We start from the raw sequence: 18432 nt of genomic DNA on the forward strand, positions 1-18432 counted from the left end.
CCTGTTAGAAGGGGTCGGTTAGAAGAACACAGTTAGAAGAGCCCAGTTAGAAGAGCCCAATTGAAGGAGCCCAGTTAGAAGATCCTGGTTAAAGGAGCATAGTTAGAAGATCCTGGTTAGAAGAGCCCGGTTAGAGGATCACAGTTAGAAGAGCCCGGCTAGGAAAGCCCGGTTAAAAGAGCACAGTTAGAGGAGCACAGTTAAAAGAGCCCATTTAGAAGAGCCCAGTTATAAGAGCACAGTTAGAGGAACACAGTTAGAAGAGCCTGGTTAGAAGAGCTTGGTTAGAAGAGCATAGTTAGAAGAGCCCGGTTAGAGGATCACGGTTAGAAGAGCTTGGTTAGGAGAGCCCAGTTAGAGGAACACAGTTAGAAAATCCTGGTTAGAAGAGCACAGTTAGAAAAGCCTGGTTAGAAAGGCACCGTTAGAAGAGCACAGTTAGAAGAGCACAGTTAAAAGAACACAGTTAGAAGAGCCTGGTTAGAAGAGCACAGTTAGAAGAGCACAGTTAGAGGAGCCCGGTTAGAAGAGCACAGTTAGAAGAGCCTGGTTAGAAGAGCACAGTTAGAGGAGCCCGGTTAGAAGAGCACAGTTAGAAGAGCCCGGTTGGAAGAGCCTGGTTAGAGGAGCACAGTTAGAAGAGCCCAGTTAGAGGAGCACAGTTAGAGGAGCCCGGTTAGAAGAGCACAGTTAGAAGAGCCTGGTTAGAGGAGCACAGTTAGAAGAGCCCGGTTAGAGGAGCACAGTTAGAGGAGCCCGGTTAGAGGAGCACAGTTAGAAGAGCCCAGTTAGAGCAGCACAGTTAGAAGAGCCCAGTTAGAAGAGCCCGGTTGGAAGAGCCTGGTTAGAGGGGCACAGTTAGAAGAGCCCGATTAGAAGAGCACAGTTAGAAGAGCCCGATTAGAAGAGCACAGTTAGAGGAGCACAGTTAGAGGAGCACAGTTAGAAGAGCCCGGTTGGAAGAGCCTGGTTAGAGGAGCACAGTTAGAAGAGCCTGGTTAGAAGAGCACAGTTAGAAGAGCCTGGTTAGAAGAGCACAGTTAGAAGAGCATAGTTAGAGGAGCACAGTTAGAAGAGCCCAGTTAGAAGAGCCTGGTTAGAAGAGCCTGATTAGAAGAGTGCTGGTTTGGTGCTGATCTTCTCTGTGAACTCCAGACAGTGTATAGATTTGTTCAGTTCCATCAGCAGCTCACCTGATTCGCTTTAAATGAAGGGCACTCTAATGTCTCTGTGAAGAAAAATGATCTAGTCTAGTGTTCCTGTTCGTTCCTAGAATAAGATCAGACCAAGACCAAACCATCACTTCCAATTATGCACACTGATGTGAATGTCTATGCTGTCTTTGTGGGTTGATGAAAGGTGAAATTGTAAGATTTGGGGCTTTACACTTCCTGCTCTGGTGACATTTGATAATAAATGTCAGTCTCATTTACCCAGACATTTACCAGGAGACACCAGAGTCTCCAGCTGAGCCAGGCCGGAAGGTAGACTGGGCTATATATCATCCAGCAGGAATGTTTCCGGAGCAGGCTGAGTGTTTAATCACGTATCGCTCCTCTCTGGCAGCTCAGGAGACAGTCATCTGACTGCGAGGATGGAGCGAGAGCGTAAAGACAGCGAGAGCGCTGACAACATTTCTCTATCTGAGCTTCCAAGAAAGCGTCCGAGCGGCCAGGAAAGCTGCTGGAGCGTGATGATGCGAGCTGCGAATGCGATCAGTGTGTGAGATGTAAAGCCATTTTCAGCTTCACTGCGGCTCAGTTTTAATTTTATTATGTGGTTCTTTTCCTGTGTTAGGCTTTCCTCCAGGCCCGGCTGCTGTCACAGGCCTGACACATTGACACACATTTTGGAAAGTAATGAGCTTACAAGTAACTAAACTGCTTTCCCTCAGGCCTGTGATGGTGAAGCTATTCAGAAAAGTCCGAGTTAAAGCTGTTGCTTATTCAGCCTATTCAGTCTGACTGAAATCACAGCTGAACTGTTACTGTACTGCAGTAAATAAACACTGCTGACGCTTCTAAAGACATCATTCGCTCCCTAATCCTATTTTGCTTACAGTCGGGTGTAAAATAGTGAATAAATACAATAAACAAACTTAAATTATCAATATATAAAACACAATAACATAACGTATTAATGTGCCATTACTTTTGCACACGCTGCACACTAATGTTTTAAGATGTTAAATAAAGTACAGTAAATAAACAGTAATTATACTATGTCTATACCATAAGTTGCACCTATTGCTGACACAGATGTGCAAATGCACACACACAGCTTGTCTAGTCCCTGTAGAGAAGAAGAAGTACTGCCAATAGAATAGGACTATCTGGAGCAGATCAACATCCATGCTGCCTAATAATGCCAGGCGTGGACTAGAGGGGTATAAAGCCCCCCAGCATTGAGGAGCTGTGGAGCAGTGGAGGAACTGTGTTTTCTGGAATGATGGTGGAGGAGCTCCATCCAGTACTTTTGGGATGAGTTGGGGATGAGGTCTTGTTTTAATCCACATGATTTCAAAAGAAATAATAAATGAGCAGGTGTCCCAATACTTTTGTCCATTGACAAACCAGAGAACAAAATCCTGATCGGACAATTTTACCTGAAATATTTTATGATTCTAATGCTTTTGTTTCCAGCTACATTTCAGCACCTAAATAAAACTGTTATATAATAATTCCAGAGTCCCGGACCGAGATATAACAAGCCTGCTGATTTTAATAAACTAATACTAATAACAGGAATTACAGAATGATTAGGATCTAAGAGTTCCTGACTTCCTACGTCCTTCCTGACGTCTGTTTATTAAAAAAAAGTGACCACACTTCCCCTTTTTCCTGGACATGTCTTCTTTTCTCTTTTTGGGATGTGAAAATAGTCAGGATTTCCAATTTTTGTAAAATTTCTGTTTAAGCTCCGCCTTCTCACTGACACTATTGGTCTACATGTACCTGCATCTGCATCAACCATTGGTCAAACTGCTTTTCACCACAGCGGGTTGACCACAGCTTAAAAACACCCAAACACATATGTAAATAAGCACAAATAAGACTTCCTTTTATTGATGTATTTAATTATTTATTTATTTATTTTTACATGTAAAAGTAAAAACTTAAATTCAATTATTATTTGAATCAATTATTAGTTTATTAAAGATGTTTATTATTTATGGAAAATCAGTAAATGTTTATGTATTAATGTTCATTATTGTTTGTGTCACATTGCCATGGTTCTACAACTTACTTGAAGCCCCTCGACCACAACATCCTACCAGCAACAGGCGCCTGTGTGTCCCTAAAGTCCCCAAATTAAACAAACAACACAACAAAATATGGTCACTCTAGGTCAGCACCGGTCGGCTATAACACTCAGTAATGCTGGTGAACTACCCTACCTCTTTTGTTAAAGGCCAGCACTGAATGTGAGTGTCGTGGTTTGTCTGTCTGTTCGATGTTCTAGCTTTTCGGTGCATCATCAACGTTCCCTGCTTTGACTTTTAACATTAGAACTGTTAACTTTAACACCACGGTGCTACAAACACAAGTACTGGCTGCATTAGAATTAGATGAGGAAGATGCGTTGCAGAACCTTTTACACAAGGCACCAGTAGAACGTTGTTTTTTCCCAAAAGAGGGCGTGGTCGTTCGTTCAGACGACAGCGAAGTGACAGCGAAGTGACAGCGAAGCGTACACCGGCTCTCATTAATGCTTTTCTATGCTGCGCTACGTGGCTCCTGTGAACTGCTGCAGTGCCGTGAAGCAGCCAATCAGAGCAGAGCTGAGGTAGAGCAGAGCAGGGTGAGTAACAGGGTGGTAAAACCACATTTAAGCACTTTTCACCCCAAACAACCTCACATACTTACTATTTACACATCAGACAATAACTTTAACACTCAATATATATATACAATATATACAAAATATGGTAACTTTGACTTATTTTATTGTTTATTTGTATATTTGTTGTTGACTAATAGTCTGGGAGTGATGGGAGGAGGGGCTAGCTGTGTAGTGAGCCCAAGCACATCTGCCATATCCTCAGCTCAAAGTAATTTTTCATTCATAAACACACACACACACACACACACACACACACACTTTAACCCGGTGTATGTTCACGGCGTGCACTCCCCTTTAATAAGGTGCACGGCGCCTTTAAGCGTTATGTAGACAGAGCCAGGCGATGTAGGGCGACCGCGAGGGAGTGTGTGTGTGTGTGTGTGTGTGTGTGTGTGAGAGAGAGAGAGAGAGGGAGAGAGAGAGCGCGTGTTTATGTGTGTGTGAGAGAGATTGCGAGTGAGTAAGTGAGTGTGTGTGTGTGTGAGTGTGTGTGTGTGTGTGTGCATCGCCGTAGCCATGATGGCCCCCAAGCCGCCGCCGCTGCTCTCAGCTGTGGAGGACCGAAGCAGCGGCAGCGGCGCTTCCCTTCCCCGGCCGGAGAGCGTCAAGCCCAGGCAGAGGCACCGGTAAAGGCGCGGGGCGGAGGGGGAGGGAAAGAAGAAGCCTCCTCATGCCACCCGGTCTCCTCCATGCCTTCGCCCAAAGCCTCGTTCAGCCATTTGACAAAGAGGGGTGCGAACCCAGGCGGCAGAAACAGAACCATGAGCAGGGATTACTCCATTAATCTGTCCGTGCAGCAAGTGCTGAGCCTATGGGTGCAAGGCACCGTCCCAACGCTGCAGCACTTTACAGGTACGTGGCGTTAACGGGGCTCCATCCTTCCACCCATTCATCCGCCCATCCATCCGACCATGCGTCTCTCTGGCTAGGTGAAGTCCCTGCCGGCGTGGCCCAGCATCGGCTGGCCTGTCAGACCCCACCGGCTGGTGTAGTGTGAGCTGCAGGACGGGATGGGCGACCCGGAGCATCCATTTCTAAACGGATAAGCAGCAGCAGCAGCAGCATCAGCATCTGCCCAGGCTCTGCATACCCACCACCCCTGCCTGCCTCCCTGCTGCCTGCCTCCCTGCTGCCTCCCTTTAGGGTCAGCTCATTCTATGCGAGTATGACCATTAGCAGTAGACTACCCTGCTGAAAATCCAGCTCAGCACCAGGTGGTCCAAGCTGCTGATGATCTGGTAGCAGTTACTGGTTTTAGATGGTCTAAGCTGGTAATAGTCTTCTGCTGGTAGCTGGCTCCACATGGTCTAAGGGGGTTGATGGACTTCTGCAAGACCATCTTAGATTGTCTTCTGGTCTAAGCTGGCGATTTCAGATGGTCCAAGCTGATAGCTGATCTTACATGGTCTAAGCTGGTGGTGGACCTTTCCTTAATGTTGCTGAACGTTCTTATAATAGCTGGGAAGCTGGAGCTTGATGGTTAAGGTGGTTGAACAGTTCAGATATTCCTGATGGTGGAAAGCAAGCTGGTTAAGATGGGTGGTTTGATCAGGCTGGTGAAACTGATAGACCAGTGTGGTCAGACTCAACCACGTAAGCTGGCCAGGCTGGTTTTTTAGGTGATATCCTTTCCTATAAATCGGGTAGCCCGTGTTGGGCCTGGTAATAAATGGCTAATAGCTGTTCGTAAATTTTACACCATTTAGGGAACAGTGTAGTTTGATAGAAATCAGATTACACTAATGGGGTCAGTGGTGTCTCAGAGGTTATTTGGTGGACATTAGGTTGAGGTGTGGTCTGTAGGTTCTCCAGCATGGTATATTCTACACCACTGGTCTTCAGTCCTGCTCCTGGAGAGCTACCTTCCCTCAGACTGTGCATCCAACCCTACTGATCCAATCCACCCAGCTGATCCGACTCATTACTGCTTCAGAAGTCCCCGGCTGGCTGAATGGGTGTGTTTTGGTTAGATTTGGGTTGAAGTTGGACCCTGCAGGAAGGTGCTACTGTTCGAGGTGTAACTATGACTTGAAGGCTACATTCACATCGCTGGGCTCAGGTGACCCAAACCTGCTTTCTTGCTTCAGTGTGACACAGATCTGATTCTTATTGGAGCAGATTGGAATCTGTTACTCCTGCTCACTTCACATGACTAGTATCTGGACTGTATCCGGATCAGATGTTACCCACATGTATTACACTGGGTAGACACATGCGCCTCTGTGTAGTCAGACTGATGTCTGATCACTGTGTGGGACGGAATATGAAGACAAGCTTGTTGGACGGCAGTTATTACTGGTGTTTTAGCTGTACTGGGAGGGGTTTCGCTTATACTGGGAGGGGTTTTGGTTGTACTGGGAGGGGTTTCGCTTATACTGGGAGGGGTTTTGGTTGTACTGGGAGGGGTTTTGCTTATACTGGGAGGGGTTTTGATTGTAGGGGGTTTGGTTATACTGGGAGGGGTTTCGCTTGTACTGGGAGGGGTTTCGCTTGTACTGGGAGGGGTTTCGCTTATACTGGGAGGGGTTTCGGTTGTACTGGGAGGGGTTTTGATTGTAGGGGGTTTGGTTATATTGGGAGGGATTTTGATTGTAGGGGGGTTGGTTATACTGGGAGGGTTTTTTTGTTGTACTGGGATGGGTTTTGGTGTCAAGAGTTTGGGTTGTACTGGAAGGGGTTTTGGTTGTACTGGGAGGGGTTTTGGGTGTAAGGGGGGTTGGTTGTGCTGGGAGGGATTTTGGGTGTAGGGGGTTTGGTTGTACTGGGATTGGGATTGGTTGTACAGGGAGTGGTTTTGTTTGTAGGAGGTTTTGGTTGTGCTGAGGGGTTTTAGGTGTAAGGGGGTTGGTTTTACTGGAATGAGTTTTGGTTGTGGGGATTTTGGTTGTACTGGGAGGGTTTGTGGTTGTACTGGGAGGGGTTAATTTGTAGGTGATTTTGGTTGTACTGGGAGGGGTTTTGGGTGTAAGGGGGTTGGTTTTACTGGAATGAGTTTTGGTTGTACTGGGAAGGTTTTTGGTTGTACTGGGAGGGGTTAATTTGTAGGGGATTTTGGTTGTACTGGGAGGGGTTTTGGGTGTAAAGGAGGGGGTTGGTTGTACTGGGAGGGGTGTTGGGTGTAGGGGGTTTTCGGTGTAAGGGGGGGGGTGGTTGTACTGGGAGAGGTTTTGTTTGAAGTGGGGGGTAGAGTTGTGGAGTGTATCTTGGAGAGGTGGAGGTGTTTCCACTGTTATATCGTGGCTCAGATGCGTCTCAGAGCTCCTCCTGAAGTGGTTTAAGTGATGGGATTAGTCTCTGGTTTATTTGAGTCATGGCTGTGTTTACAATGTGGCTTAAACTTATCCAGGTATAATCCTGATACTCGAGATCAGTAAGTAAGATCAGGGGTAAACAGAGTCTTTCATATGTGGTTCTAGATCAGATACGTATCAGATTCTTGAGCATGCTACATGAACGTGAGCGGTCAAATCACGGTTGGCGCTTCATGCTGTCATCATCAGTCAGCACTGGCAGGTGTTGTATCGGGGACAGATGCAGCTCACTTACATTTATCAATGTGAACCGTCAAGATAGCCAAATCCGATCTGAGCAAAAAATCTGAATGGATTACTTAGACCTGCTACATACCTGAAGTTTAAGTGTAAAACTGAATAAACCAAATAAATATGCTTTTCATGCCTAGTGCACCTGACCAAATGTCCAGTTTGGAAGTGGTGTACCTACGTAAGTGATATTGCTGGGGTGAGTTGTTGGGTGCCTTGCTCAGCTGAGAGTTGCTCCATCGTTAGTTCTCAAACAAAAGAGCTGGCGAATGTCTGGAGTTGATCTGAGATGTGACATTTGGAGTCTGTTCGCGTTGTCTTTCAACATGAGCACCAAAGAAATGTCAGTGCCAGAAATGCAGGTGTGGGCCATCATGAGGCGGAAAAATCCGAATACCTCCATCTGAGTCAGAGACGAGCTGTTAGGTGTGTCAGAGTAAACTGTTTACTACATGGTTGAGAGGCACGAGCACATCAGTGAGCTGCAATACTGAACAACCAGCTTGATCAAAGGTGACCACGGTAGTGGAGGACTGACCGATGACTTCAGAGTAATCAAACTCAAACTGCGGAGCCAGTTCATGGTGGGAGGGAACTCCAAATTATTTAAGCCATGAATGTTTTCACACAGAAGCTTCCTGTAGTATTTGAGTAAAAAAACAACAAAATGATTAGTGTTAAAGCGATAAATTTTGCTATTCGAAACCTGACTTGCCACTATTAATATCACCACTATTACCCATCATTCCTCTCATTACTCTGATTATCACGACCATCACTATATGAGGTTCTACTACACCATGATTAATATATTATGATTATTAATATGTTGCACATCTGAGCAGTTCAACATCTTATAACTTCTATCAATAATTTATAAAGAGTTCTGATCAGAGGAGGACGGGTCGGGTCCCCCTTGTGGGTCTGGGTTCCCCCAAGGTTTCTTCCTCCACCTCTGCGTCAGGTTCTCCTTGCCACTGTTTTTTTTCGTCTTTTACTAATTACTGATTATGTAAATCTGCTTTGTGACAACAACCATTGTAAAAAGTTATACAAATAAATTTTGACTTGACTTGTGCGCCCCCTAGAGGTTAAAATTCAGCTTTGCTGCGTCTGTAACTCCGCCTCAACTGATGATGAGGGAAGATTTTTTCTAGTGGATTATCTAGAGGTGGGCGGCAACCCATTTTACAAATTAATGCTCCCACTGGTCGTCACAGCAACATCCGAAGCAAAAAAGCCTCTGATTGGCTGCTTTCTACCCTGCTCACTCCACGCGCTTGTTCTTAACCTCCTAAACCAATAAACATTGCTTATCTCCATCTACAGTACTGGCTCCAGTCCAGGGGTGGATCTACAGGTGATGAAGCAGGACAAATGGACAAGTGTAAGAATCTGAGACACTTTGACAAGAACCAGACTGTGATGTTCTAGATAATGACTGGGTCAGAACATCTCCAGAACATCAGCAAGCAGGTCTTGTGGGGTGTTCTGTCCAGGTGTGCAGTGGTCAGTACCCATCAAAAGTGCTACTGGGGATGACTGGGTATTTTCTTTTTCTATCACTGGTTGTGTCAGCTCGTCTCTAGACATGCACTATAGGTCAAAAGTTTTAGAACACCACCAATTTTCCAGTTTCATGTCGTTGACATTTACACTCTAAAGTCCAGGGAATAGCCTGAAATGGGACGGCTGTCAGGACTTTTTACAGTTTAGTTATTCTGTAGCAGTAAAGCACATTAGGCTTCGATTTCTAAACCCTTTACCTGTATTAAAGCAGACAGTGTTACTGCACCTCTACTACAGTATTTACCCCACACTGCTGGTTCAGACTGCTCTCATAACGACTGGACTCTTAACCCAGAAGCTCAGATCCAGCTCTAGAGCTCTGAACAGTAGAGCTCTTTCCTTCAGAGGAACTGCAGATAAAGCCAGAGTGTGGGGAGGACCGTCTCCTACACCATCAGAAGACCCTGAAGCTGGAGAGAACTGAGGAGGTCCGCTACAGGAAGAGGTCTGACCCACTCAAACCCACACTGGCATCAGAAGACTAGTTTCTGAGAGTCAGCAGCTTGTGTGATGACCACACATGACCACAGCCTGTAGCTCAGCAGCTCAGCGCTGGAGCTAGCCTAGGCCGATCAGCACCGTCAGTGGCCTACTGAAAACATTGAGGGTGTTCTAAAACTTTTGACTGGTACTGTATCCAGTGTTTTTTTATACAGTTGCTCATGCAGCTGGCGTGGACCCACAGTGGTGTTTCGGGCTGGTCAGCGCATGAGGAAGTGGCAGTTCCTGGTAAGCAGACGCAGTTAGCAGTGTTGAGGGAAGTTGGGGATGTGGGTGAGAGAGCAGCTGTTGACACAGCAGCTTTAAAAAGCTGGTTCTGAACCTTTGTCTGTTTCACTGCTCAGAGCATTAGTTCTGATAAATACATCATTATGTTTAATGAATTAATGATATAATAAATATATAACATATTTTTTATTTTATTATAGTAAAATAAAATATATAATATAATGTTAAATAAATATTATTTCATCGTAATTCTTAATTGTTCTTGAAATAATATGTATACTATTAAATACATTACATAAATTCTGCTCCAGTTTGAAACGACTTGAGTAAATTTTTAAAAGAAACTCAAGTGTATAAGGGGTTAAACAGTTTAGTTCATAAAAAAACCTGCTGTGAGCAATCAATATATTTCTGATGTATTTAATAAATAATAAGTCAGATGTTCAAATTGTTATTTATAATTTATAATATATAATTAAATAATTGTCCAAAAGGTCAAATAAGCTCTCCAGTTTTAAGGAAATGTACTTTTCTAGCAATTTTGAAATAATTTATAGGCTTTAAAGGGTTAAAAGCCCAGATCGTGGGATATATTCAGACCACTGGAAGGCCTCAACAGCACAGATGTCAGGGTTCAGCTTTGCTAACGCACATTCATGATAATCCATTGATCAGTGGAACGTTCCCTGACAGTTAAAAGTAAGAAATGGTGAGAAGTGGATGATCTGGAAGCCGGTTACAGCATCAGATGATCACATCAGTGCTGTCAGACATTAGTGGTTGAAGAGCTCCTGCACTCTGCATGGGTTCAGTCTGTGAGGCCTGAGAGCAGAATGCTGAAACCACAGAGAAACTGTGAACCCCTGCCGAGGACTCGAACGAATGACGTTTCCTGTTTTTGCTCCAGAAACGAGCTCGCATAGCGAATTCGCTTCCTTCTGTTTTTCTTTATTTTCTGCTGACGGGTTGCACTTCTTCTTGGGCCATATCCAGAACCTCTTCTTAGAAACCTGGCCTTATTTCGTAGCGCTCTTCTGGCCATTTAACTTCAATTTAGCTTAGCCTTATTGCTAATATGACTGCATGCTGGCCTTGGGAAGGTGCTTTGAGAATTGCACTGGGCTTTTCTTCTCGCAGTGAAGCCGCCGGTTGAGCAGCACATAATGTAAATTACAACTTTGCTGCCAAAGACATTTAAGAGGAGAGCTAAACCGGATAACCTGAGTCACAAATTGGGCTCTGGCCATCAGCTCTGATCCTGTTGGGAATTCCCAATATGTGGTTGGTGTGGAGAAACGGATAACACCACTTCTGGCCAGTGAGCTACCACACCATGTGGTAGACTAGGGTTCGCTGCGCTACACCAGTAAGAGTCATTGGGCAAGACTCCTAACTCTACACTGGCCTGTCTTTGTAATCGAAGTAACCTTGTAAGTCGCTCTGGATAAGAGCATCAGCGAAACGCCTGTACACGAACTGCTGTGCATATGACTGCGACGTTCTTGTAGCAGATAGGATGTTTTGCTGTTCTGTTTTGGAAGAAATCTCCAAATGCAGCAGTCACGATTTAATGCTCCCGAGGAACTCCTAGACCCAGAGATCTCCCGATTCCAACCAATTTACTAAAGGTACACTTCCCATATAGGGAGTTCTCACAGTTTACGGTAATAGTGAACTCTAAGGAAAGATCCCTGATTAAAACATTGATATGAATAAACAAGAGAGTGTTAATATATGCGCATCATTAATGATGTTTATATTATCTGCCTGCGTTGTTTACATGTGCTCTAATGACTAATGATACTAATGACAAGGCAGGGCTAAGGTGGAGACAAGGGAGGACTCCCTAGTACACAAATAAAGGCATGTACTAGGGAGTCCTCCCTTGTTTCCACCCTAGCCCTGCCTAGTCATTAGTGTTCCCACCTGTGCCTCCTTTGTAGACCTGCCCTCTCGTTATCCTCCCCAGGTGTACCTTGTCAGTGTCTGGGTATAGGTAGTCCCTGTGTTCCTGGTCTGGTCTTCTGCGTGTTCCATGGCAGATCATGGTGTATGTTACCGTCCGTCCGTCCGGTTCTTGTTTATTTTATATCTTGTTTACTGTTTGTTTCATTTGTAATTACTTGCGTGTACGTAATCCTCTGCCACCAAGCCTCACGACCGTGACACCTACCTAGTTGGTCCACCTTGTAGATGTAAAGTCAGAGACAGAAGCTCATCTGTTGCTGCACAGGTTGTATTGGTTGTCCTTCATCAGGGCTCACAGGACGCTGCAGGCTGGATACTTCTGGTTGGTGGACTATTCTAAGTCCAGCAGCTCTGCTGTGTCTGAACCACTCGTACCAGCGCATCACACAACTACCACACTCGCCACTGTGTGCTGAGAATGACCCACCATACAAATACTACATACCTGCTCTGTGGTGGTCAGTCCTGTGGGGTCCTGACCATTGAAGAACAAACAGATCTAGATCAAACAGTTCTAGATCTACACACTGCTCCTGTATGATCAGTGAACTGAAGGGTTGAATGGACAGTGAGTGTAGAAACCAGGAGGTGGTTTTAATGAAGTGGCTGGTCGGTGTACATCAACCTTGCTGTAAGTTGCTCACATCTCGCTTTGGAGCTTCAGCATTTGATTTTGATTTTGGGTGCTGGATGTACTCTGGATGTACTCTGAAGTTTCTCTGCAGTTTCATGGGTTCCTTAGTAGCAGATTCACAAGCTGCTACTTTTGTTCCTCTACTGAAGTTGTTTTAGAGTTTTACTGCAGCCATTATTTCAAGTGCCAATACCTGAACTGGAGTTTTGGGTCGGGCTGTTCTGCACACCTCCTCGAATTACAGCAAACTGAGAAACCCAGCTGTGTGGAAAGGCCTGGGGGTCCTCTTTCAGATACGCTTGACTGATAGAATCAAAGCAGTACAAGAGTGAAGGCGGCGTGGAGATTGATGGGTCAGGTGTGCCTTTATTTATTTATTGTGGGTTCAGTGGAGGCATCTGCCATAACATTAAAATCTAATTTTGTGTAGGTCCCACATGTGCTGCCATAAGACGTCTGGCCATTCCAGGCATGGACTCCACAAGACCTCCACAAGAAGGTGTCCTGCTGTGGTATCTGGCACCAAGACTAATGTTGGCTAAAGTTGTGAGGTGGGACCTCCATGACCATCAGTTACTTGAGTCTTGTCCTTCCTTGGAGCTATTTTGGTAGATTTTGACCACTGCTTACCTGGAACACCCCGCAAGACCTGCTTGCTGATGTTCTGGAGATGTTCTGACCCAGTCATTATCTAGAACATCACAGTCTGGTTCTTGTCAAAGTGTCTCAGGTTTTTTCGCTTGTCCATTTTTCCTGCTTCATCACCTTCATCATCTTCAAGAACTGACTAATATGTAGATCCACTCACTGGAACCAGATCGTCAATGTTGTGGACTGAATGTTATGGCTGACATCATTGAGGTGTTTCTCCTGCCCGTGGGCCTGAGGCTGTGCTCACAATGCTCACCACTATTCAGCGTGAATAAAGGCCGGTGCTGTGGACTGTCACGAGCACACAAAGGCTGGCTCATCATCACACATGTGAAGCGGCTTTGTTGGGACTCAGAGAGCCCATGTTGTTACAGATGCTATTCATGGACATGCCCAGTGCGATCCTGACCACTGTGTGTCCCTGACAAAGGACAGCATCTTCAGGAACCAGATAACAAGTCATTTCCTTTAACCTCATGTATCTTCTGTTCGAGCATGATAGCCCACCATATCCCAAACAACAGAGTCTCACAGTGGTCTGAGTGTAGTCCATATCGGACTGGTGGTACTTCTGAGTGGATAACTTGTATACGGGTGTGTGGAAGAACACCAAGCAACTTAATTGAAGCACTAAATATCTCCCTGTGCATTGATCAGGACACAGCACAGACACAGGGCTGTGATTAGGGATGTACCGATTCGATATTAGGATCAGGTATTGGTCCTGATATTAACAAAATTGGATTGGGTATCGGATAATTAGGCCGATCCATGAAACCGATCCTTTCACCTTAATTTAGTGGTGTCAGGCTGCACTAATGTACAAATAAATAAATGACAAATGGCAATGTAGTAAATTTATATCGGTGTTAATTTGTTATATTATATAAAGTAATGATTTATCAATGCCTTAAGTTTCTCCCACATGGTGAGGTATACGGCTTATTAATTCAGCAGTGGTATCGGATCTGTATCGGGTATCGACCGATATGCAAAGTTTATGTATCGGTATCGGAACTGAAAAAGCCGGATCGGTGCATCCCTAGCTGTGATGCCAAATATATTGCATTATATAATGGATTCTTTTGGTCCAGCTGTGCAGACAGCGGTCAAACTGGGCCAGAACACATGGCTGGTTACCACTAACCAGTTGCTGTTCCATGGTATTCTGATTTGCTAAATATCCTTGGAGTCATTAAAACTGAATAATTAAAGATAGACACTAGCCATATACCCTGTATGTCCAAATGTTTGTGGACACACAACTAATGAATGCATTCAGCTGCTTTAAGTTGCACCCATTGCTGACACAGATGAGCAAATACACACAGACAGCTTGTCTAGTCCCTGTAGATAAGAAGTACTGCCAATAGAATAGAACACTCTAGATCAGGTGAATGTGAGCCTATTGGCATCATGCCAAATGCCAGGTATGGGCTATGCATTCCTTCGGAGGAGTTGATGTCCTGTGCTCTTGTCGCTGAATGCAATCAAATCCTCACAGCAATGCTCCTTCTCCAAAATCTATTAGAAAGTCTTCTTCCCTGGACAGTAGAGACAGTTACTCCAACAAAAGCAGGATCAACTTTTTTTTTTCTTAGAAAAACTGTGAATGAGCAGGTGTCCCAATACTTTTGTCCATAAAGTTGATTTGGACTAGATGCAGTGCACATCAACTACATGCTTTGTGCATCTGACATGTGAATAGGAGGTGTGTGTGAGTGTGGCAGACAGTCCTCTGTGTACTCCAGTGTGTGCCAGTGGCAGGTTGGCGCTGGCGGATTATCAGGCATTAACTCTGGCCCTGAATCGCTCCTGCTCGCGGCCATGTGGCCCAGCAGCACCTGCGCCCCGGCGCACCACAGCAGCTCTCCACCTCGGGATACGTCTGCTCATTCTGGCCTTTGTGGTCCTATTCCCAGGCTGGCCTACACCTCTGGCGCTGGTTTAGTTTAGATATAGGGATCATTAAAACACACACACTCCTTCAAGCCGCTGAGTCATCAGTGCTCTGTAATCTGGAGCTCAGTATCAGTGTTTAGCTTCTGTATTACATGGTTTAGTCTGAAAGGTTCGGCCCGGAGACACACAGCTGTACTTCTCATTATAAAAGCTGGGAAGACCGGGCCGAGACCTCGTGTCCTTTAAAAGTGTCTCCGACTTTTAAATTAATTGACTCTATTTTTAATTCTCCGACTCAGCTTAAAGAAAATGAACGTACACCATTATCCAGCTTCCTGATCCGCTGCCACAGTTCTTCTATACTACAGTCAGCCATAATATTAGAACCACCACCAGCTGGAGTAGAAGAAGAACCCTGCTGATCTGGGTCCAGTGTCTCCTGTCTGTCGAGGGGTGGATCTACATATTAGGCAGTGAGTGAAGAACAGTCAGTTCTTGAAGATGATGAAGGTGATGAAGCAGGAGAAATGGACAAGCGTAAGAATCTGAGACACTTTGACAAGAACCAAACTGTGATGTTCTAGATAATGACTGGGTCAGAACATCTCCAGAACATCAGCAAGCAGGTCGCTCCTGGGCTCCCCCTACAGTTGAAAATTAGATTAGCTGTTCACGTGCATTTCTGGACAGTGTAATGTACAAATAAATAAATGACAAATGGCAATGTAGTAAATTTATATCGGTGTTAATTTGTTATATTATATAAAGTAATGATTTATCAATGCCTTAAGTTTCTCCCACATGGTGAGGTATACGGCTTATTAATTCAGCAGTGGTATCGGATCTGTATCGGGTATCGACCGATATGCAAAGTTTATGTATCGGTATCGGAACTGAAAAAGCCGGATCGGTGCATCCCTAGCTGTGATGCCAAATATATTGCATTATATAATGGATTCTTTTGGTCCAGCTGTGCAGACAGCGGTCAAACTGGGCCAGAACACATGGATGGTTACCACTAACCAGTTGCTGTTCCATGGTATTGATTTGCTAAATATCCTTGGAGTCATTAAAACTGAATAATTAAAGATAGACACTAGCCATATACCCTGTATGTCCAAATGTTTATCTAGAACATCACAGACTGTGACGTTCTAGATAATGACTGGGTCAGAACATCTCCAGAACGTCAGCAAGCAGGTCGCTCCTGGGCTCCCCCTACAGTTGAAAATTAGATTAGCTGTTCACGTGCATTTCTGGACAGTGTGAGAGCTGCAGAAGCTTGATCTGAAGGTGGAGCAGCATGTTGGTGGAGGTGGTAGAGTAATACTACAGGATTTTACACTAATATGACTCTATGGGTTCTGCAGCGTTACACAGCAGTTCTGGAGAGAGGTTCTCCTCCTGCATCTCCACCACCAAACCTCCATAGTGCAGTAGCAGCAGCAGCGCTCCGGCCCGGAGTGGGAATGACGGAGACGCCCTTCTCCCTGTTCCAGTCAGTGGAGCATCAGCATGATTTTACAGTGGATATTTTAAGGTAAAAGGCTGATCTAAAGGATCTGATGGTAAAGACTTGGTGCCAGATACTACAGGACACCTTCAGAGGTCTTGGAGGCACAAGGAGGAGCTGGACTAAACTACACAGTAACTTTTGGATGTTCTTCAGTTTGAACCTGTTGATGGACGTCTTAAGGTGCTTTGAACCCTTTTTTCTTGAAGAATTGAAGAACCTCTAAAAGTTCCTCATGAATCTTATACTTGTACCAGTGTAGGGTGGTCTGCACTTCTCTATTTTACAGTGATAATGTGGACATGCAGCTGCTCTAGTGGCAAATGAGCCTCAGAGACAGCAGACAGGGGCGCGGGCCTCCAGTGTGGATGGTAATGGGGCTGGTACTGGCTGGCACTGAGCGAGCACACTGTCTCCTCGCCTCGCTGAGAGACTGATAAGGACTTCTGTTCCTCTGCGTTGAGACTGAGGCTGCCGGTATTGATTATATTAGTTTATTTTTTCGTTTATTCAGTCAGTAAATTAAATTAAAATGAGCATCGTATTTAAACAGAAATGATCTGTCCCTCTCATGCGAGTCCAGGAGTCCCAGAGAGCATAACTGTCCCCTCTCTGTCTGGGTGGGTAGGACGGTCCTCCCTCTCCCCACATCACTCAGCGTAGGCGATGCCAGCCAGCACAGGTGTCTGTTAGCAGACGTAACAGAATTAGCGGTTAGCGTTAGTGGCAGTTTGAGAAGATGTGATGGTGCTTCACCCTGCCAGCACTGATGGCATCATGTGAAAGGAGGAGTTCTAGGTTCTAGATAGTAAGTGGAAATTGGAAATGACTAAAGGCTCATTGATACTCCCTTCAGGTACGAAAATGAAGACCCCTGTTTTAAACGTCCACGTACGTCTACCCGTCCTTCACGTTTGCCTAGATGTAAAGCAACACATCCACTAGAGGGCAGTTCAGAGTCAACAGTTTCTGACAAAAAAAATAAATAAATAAAAATGTTGATTAATTTGACATCAAACCTAGTGAGGTGTTGGCGCCATCTGCTGGGTTGGCGCGCTTTTGACTGCATTTGAAGGTCGGTTTTGTTGTCATGTGGACGGAGAGACTGATGTCATAAAGGCTGCTGGAGATAGAGAGAAAACCTACATTGTCAGAAATATGTGGACACGTGGACGGGGTTTAAATGAGTGAGAATTTAGGGGGAAAAGTTGCATCATCAGCAGGGAAACTGTCGACTATAGAGGATGAGCTTAATCAGTATTTTTATTAGCATGTAATTGAGTAATATTGACCAACCTATATGAGCATATCTCTCTCTCTCTCTCTCTCTCTCTCTCTGCTCTGTGTACTCCACTGTTTACGGGCTTCGCTGCACAAAGGCCTTTGTCTCCACTCATTATGTCTCTCTTGCTGTGTGAGTGGCACCTGATGCCTGGAATGGATCAATAGTCTTTGTGTGTGTGTGTGTGTGTGTGTGTGTGTGTGTGTGTGTGTGTGTGTGTGTGTGTACACACTTGACTGAACACTAAAGCTGAGCTGAATCCAGGCTGCCTCGTGCACCTGTTCAGTTACAGTAGCCGTGCTGGAGAACACACTGTAGTTAAAGTGCTGAGAGTAAATCAGCCGGCAGAGACCGGGCTCTCCTATAAAGGGAAGCAGAGGATCAGGGAGCGTAAGGTGCGCTCAGGTCATCATCTCTCTAAAGCCGATTATATTTAAGCCCCCCAACCTTAAGATTATTATTCCGTTATTAACCCCAACACAAACTGCTGTGAACGTAATAAAGTACTGAGTAGGTCATGAAGTGTGAACCCTGTACACACCCCTGCGGTTTAAGGGATTAAGTCACAGCATACATACACTATCCACTGCATACATACACTGTCCAAATGTTTGTGGACACCCCTTCTAATTAATGCATTCAGCTACTTTAAGTTGAGAGAAGTATTGCCCATAGAATAAGACTTTCTAGAGCAGATGTCATATGATATGATATCATATGTGCACAAGTATTGGGACACATTGGGATTTTGAGAAGCATTGCTGTTAGGATTTGATTGCATTCAGTGCCAAGAGTGTTA

The 18432-nt window shown here is 45.0% G+C and overlaps 1 protein-coding gene across 1 annotated transcript in view; it reads left to right on the plus strand.

The window, feature by feature from the left end:
- The first annotated feature begins 4076 nt into the window (after positions 1 to 4076).
- Positions 4077 to 18432, plus strand: part of tmem170b (transmembrane protein 170B) — a 32361-nt gene continuing 18005 nt past the window's right edge. Inside the window, exon 1 of the mRNA XM_072676510.1 lies at positions 4077 to 4695. Coding sequence (XP_072532611.1) covers positions 4533 to 4695 — 163 coding nt within the window. The 5' untranslated portion in view covers positions 4077 to 4532. The remainder of the gene's footprint in view (positions 4696 to 18432) is intronic.

The sequence above is a fragment of the Salminus brasiliensis genome, chromosome 3 (genome assembly GCF_030463535.1).
Source record: "Salminus brasiliensis chromosome 3, fSalBra1.hap2, whole genome shotgun sequence".
NCBI classification, from domain to species: domain Eukaryota; kingdom Metazoa; phylum Chordata; class Actinopteri; order Characiformes; family Bryconidae; genus Salminus; species Salminus brasiliensis.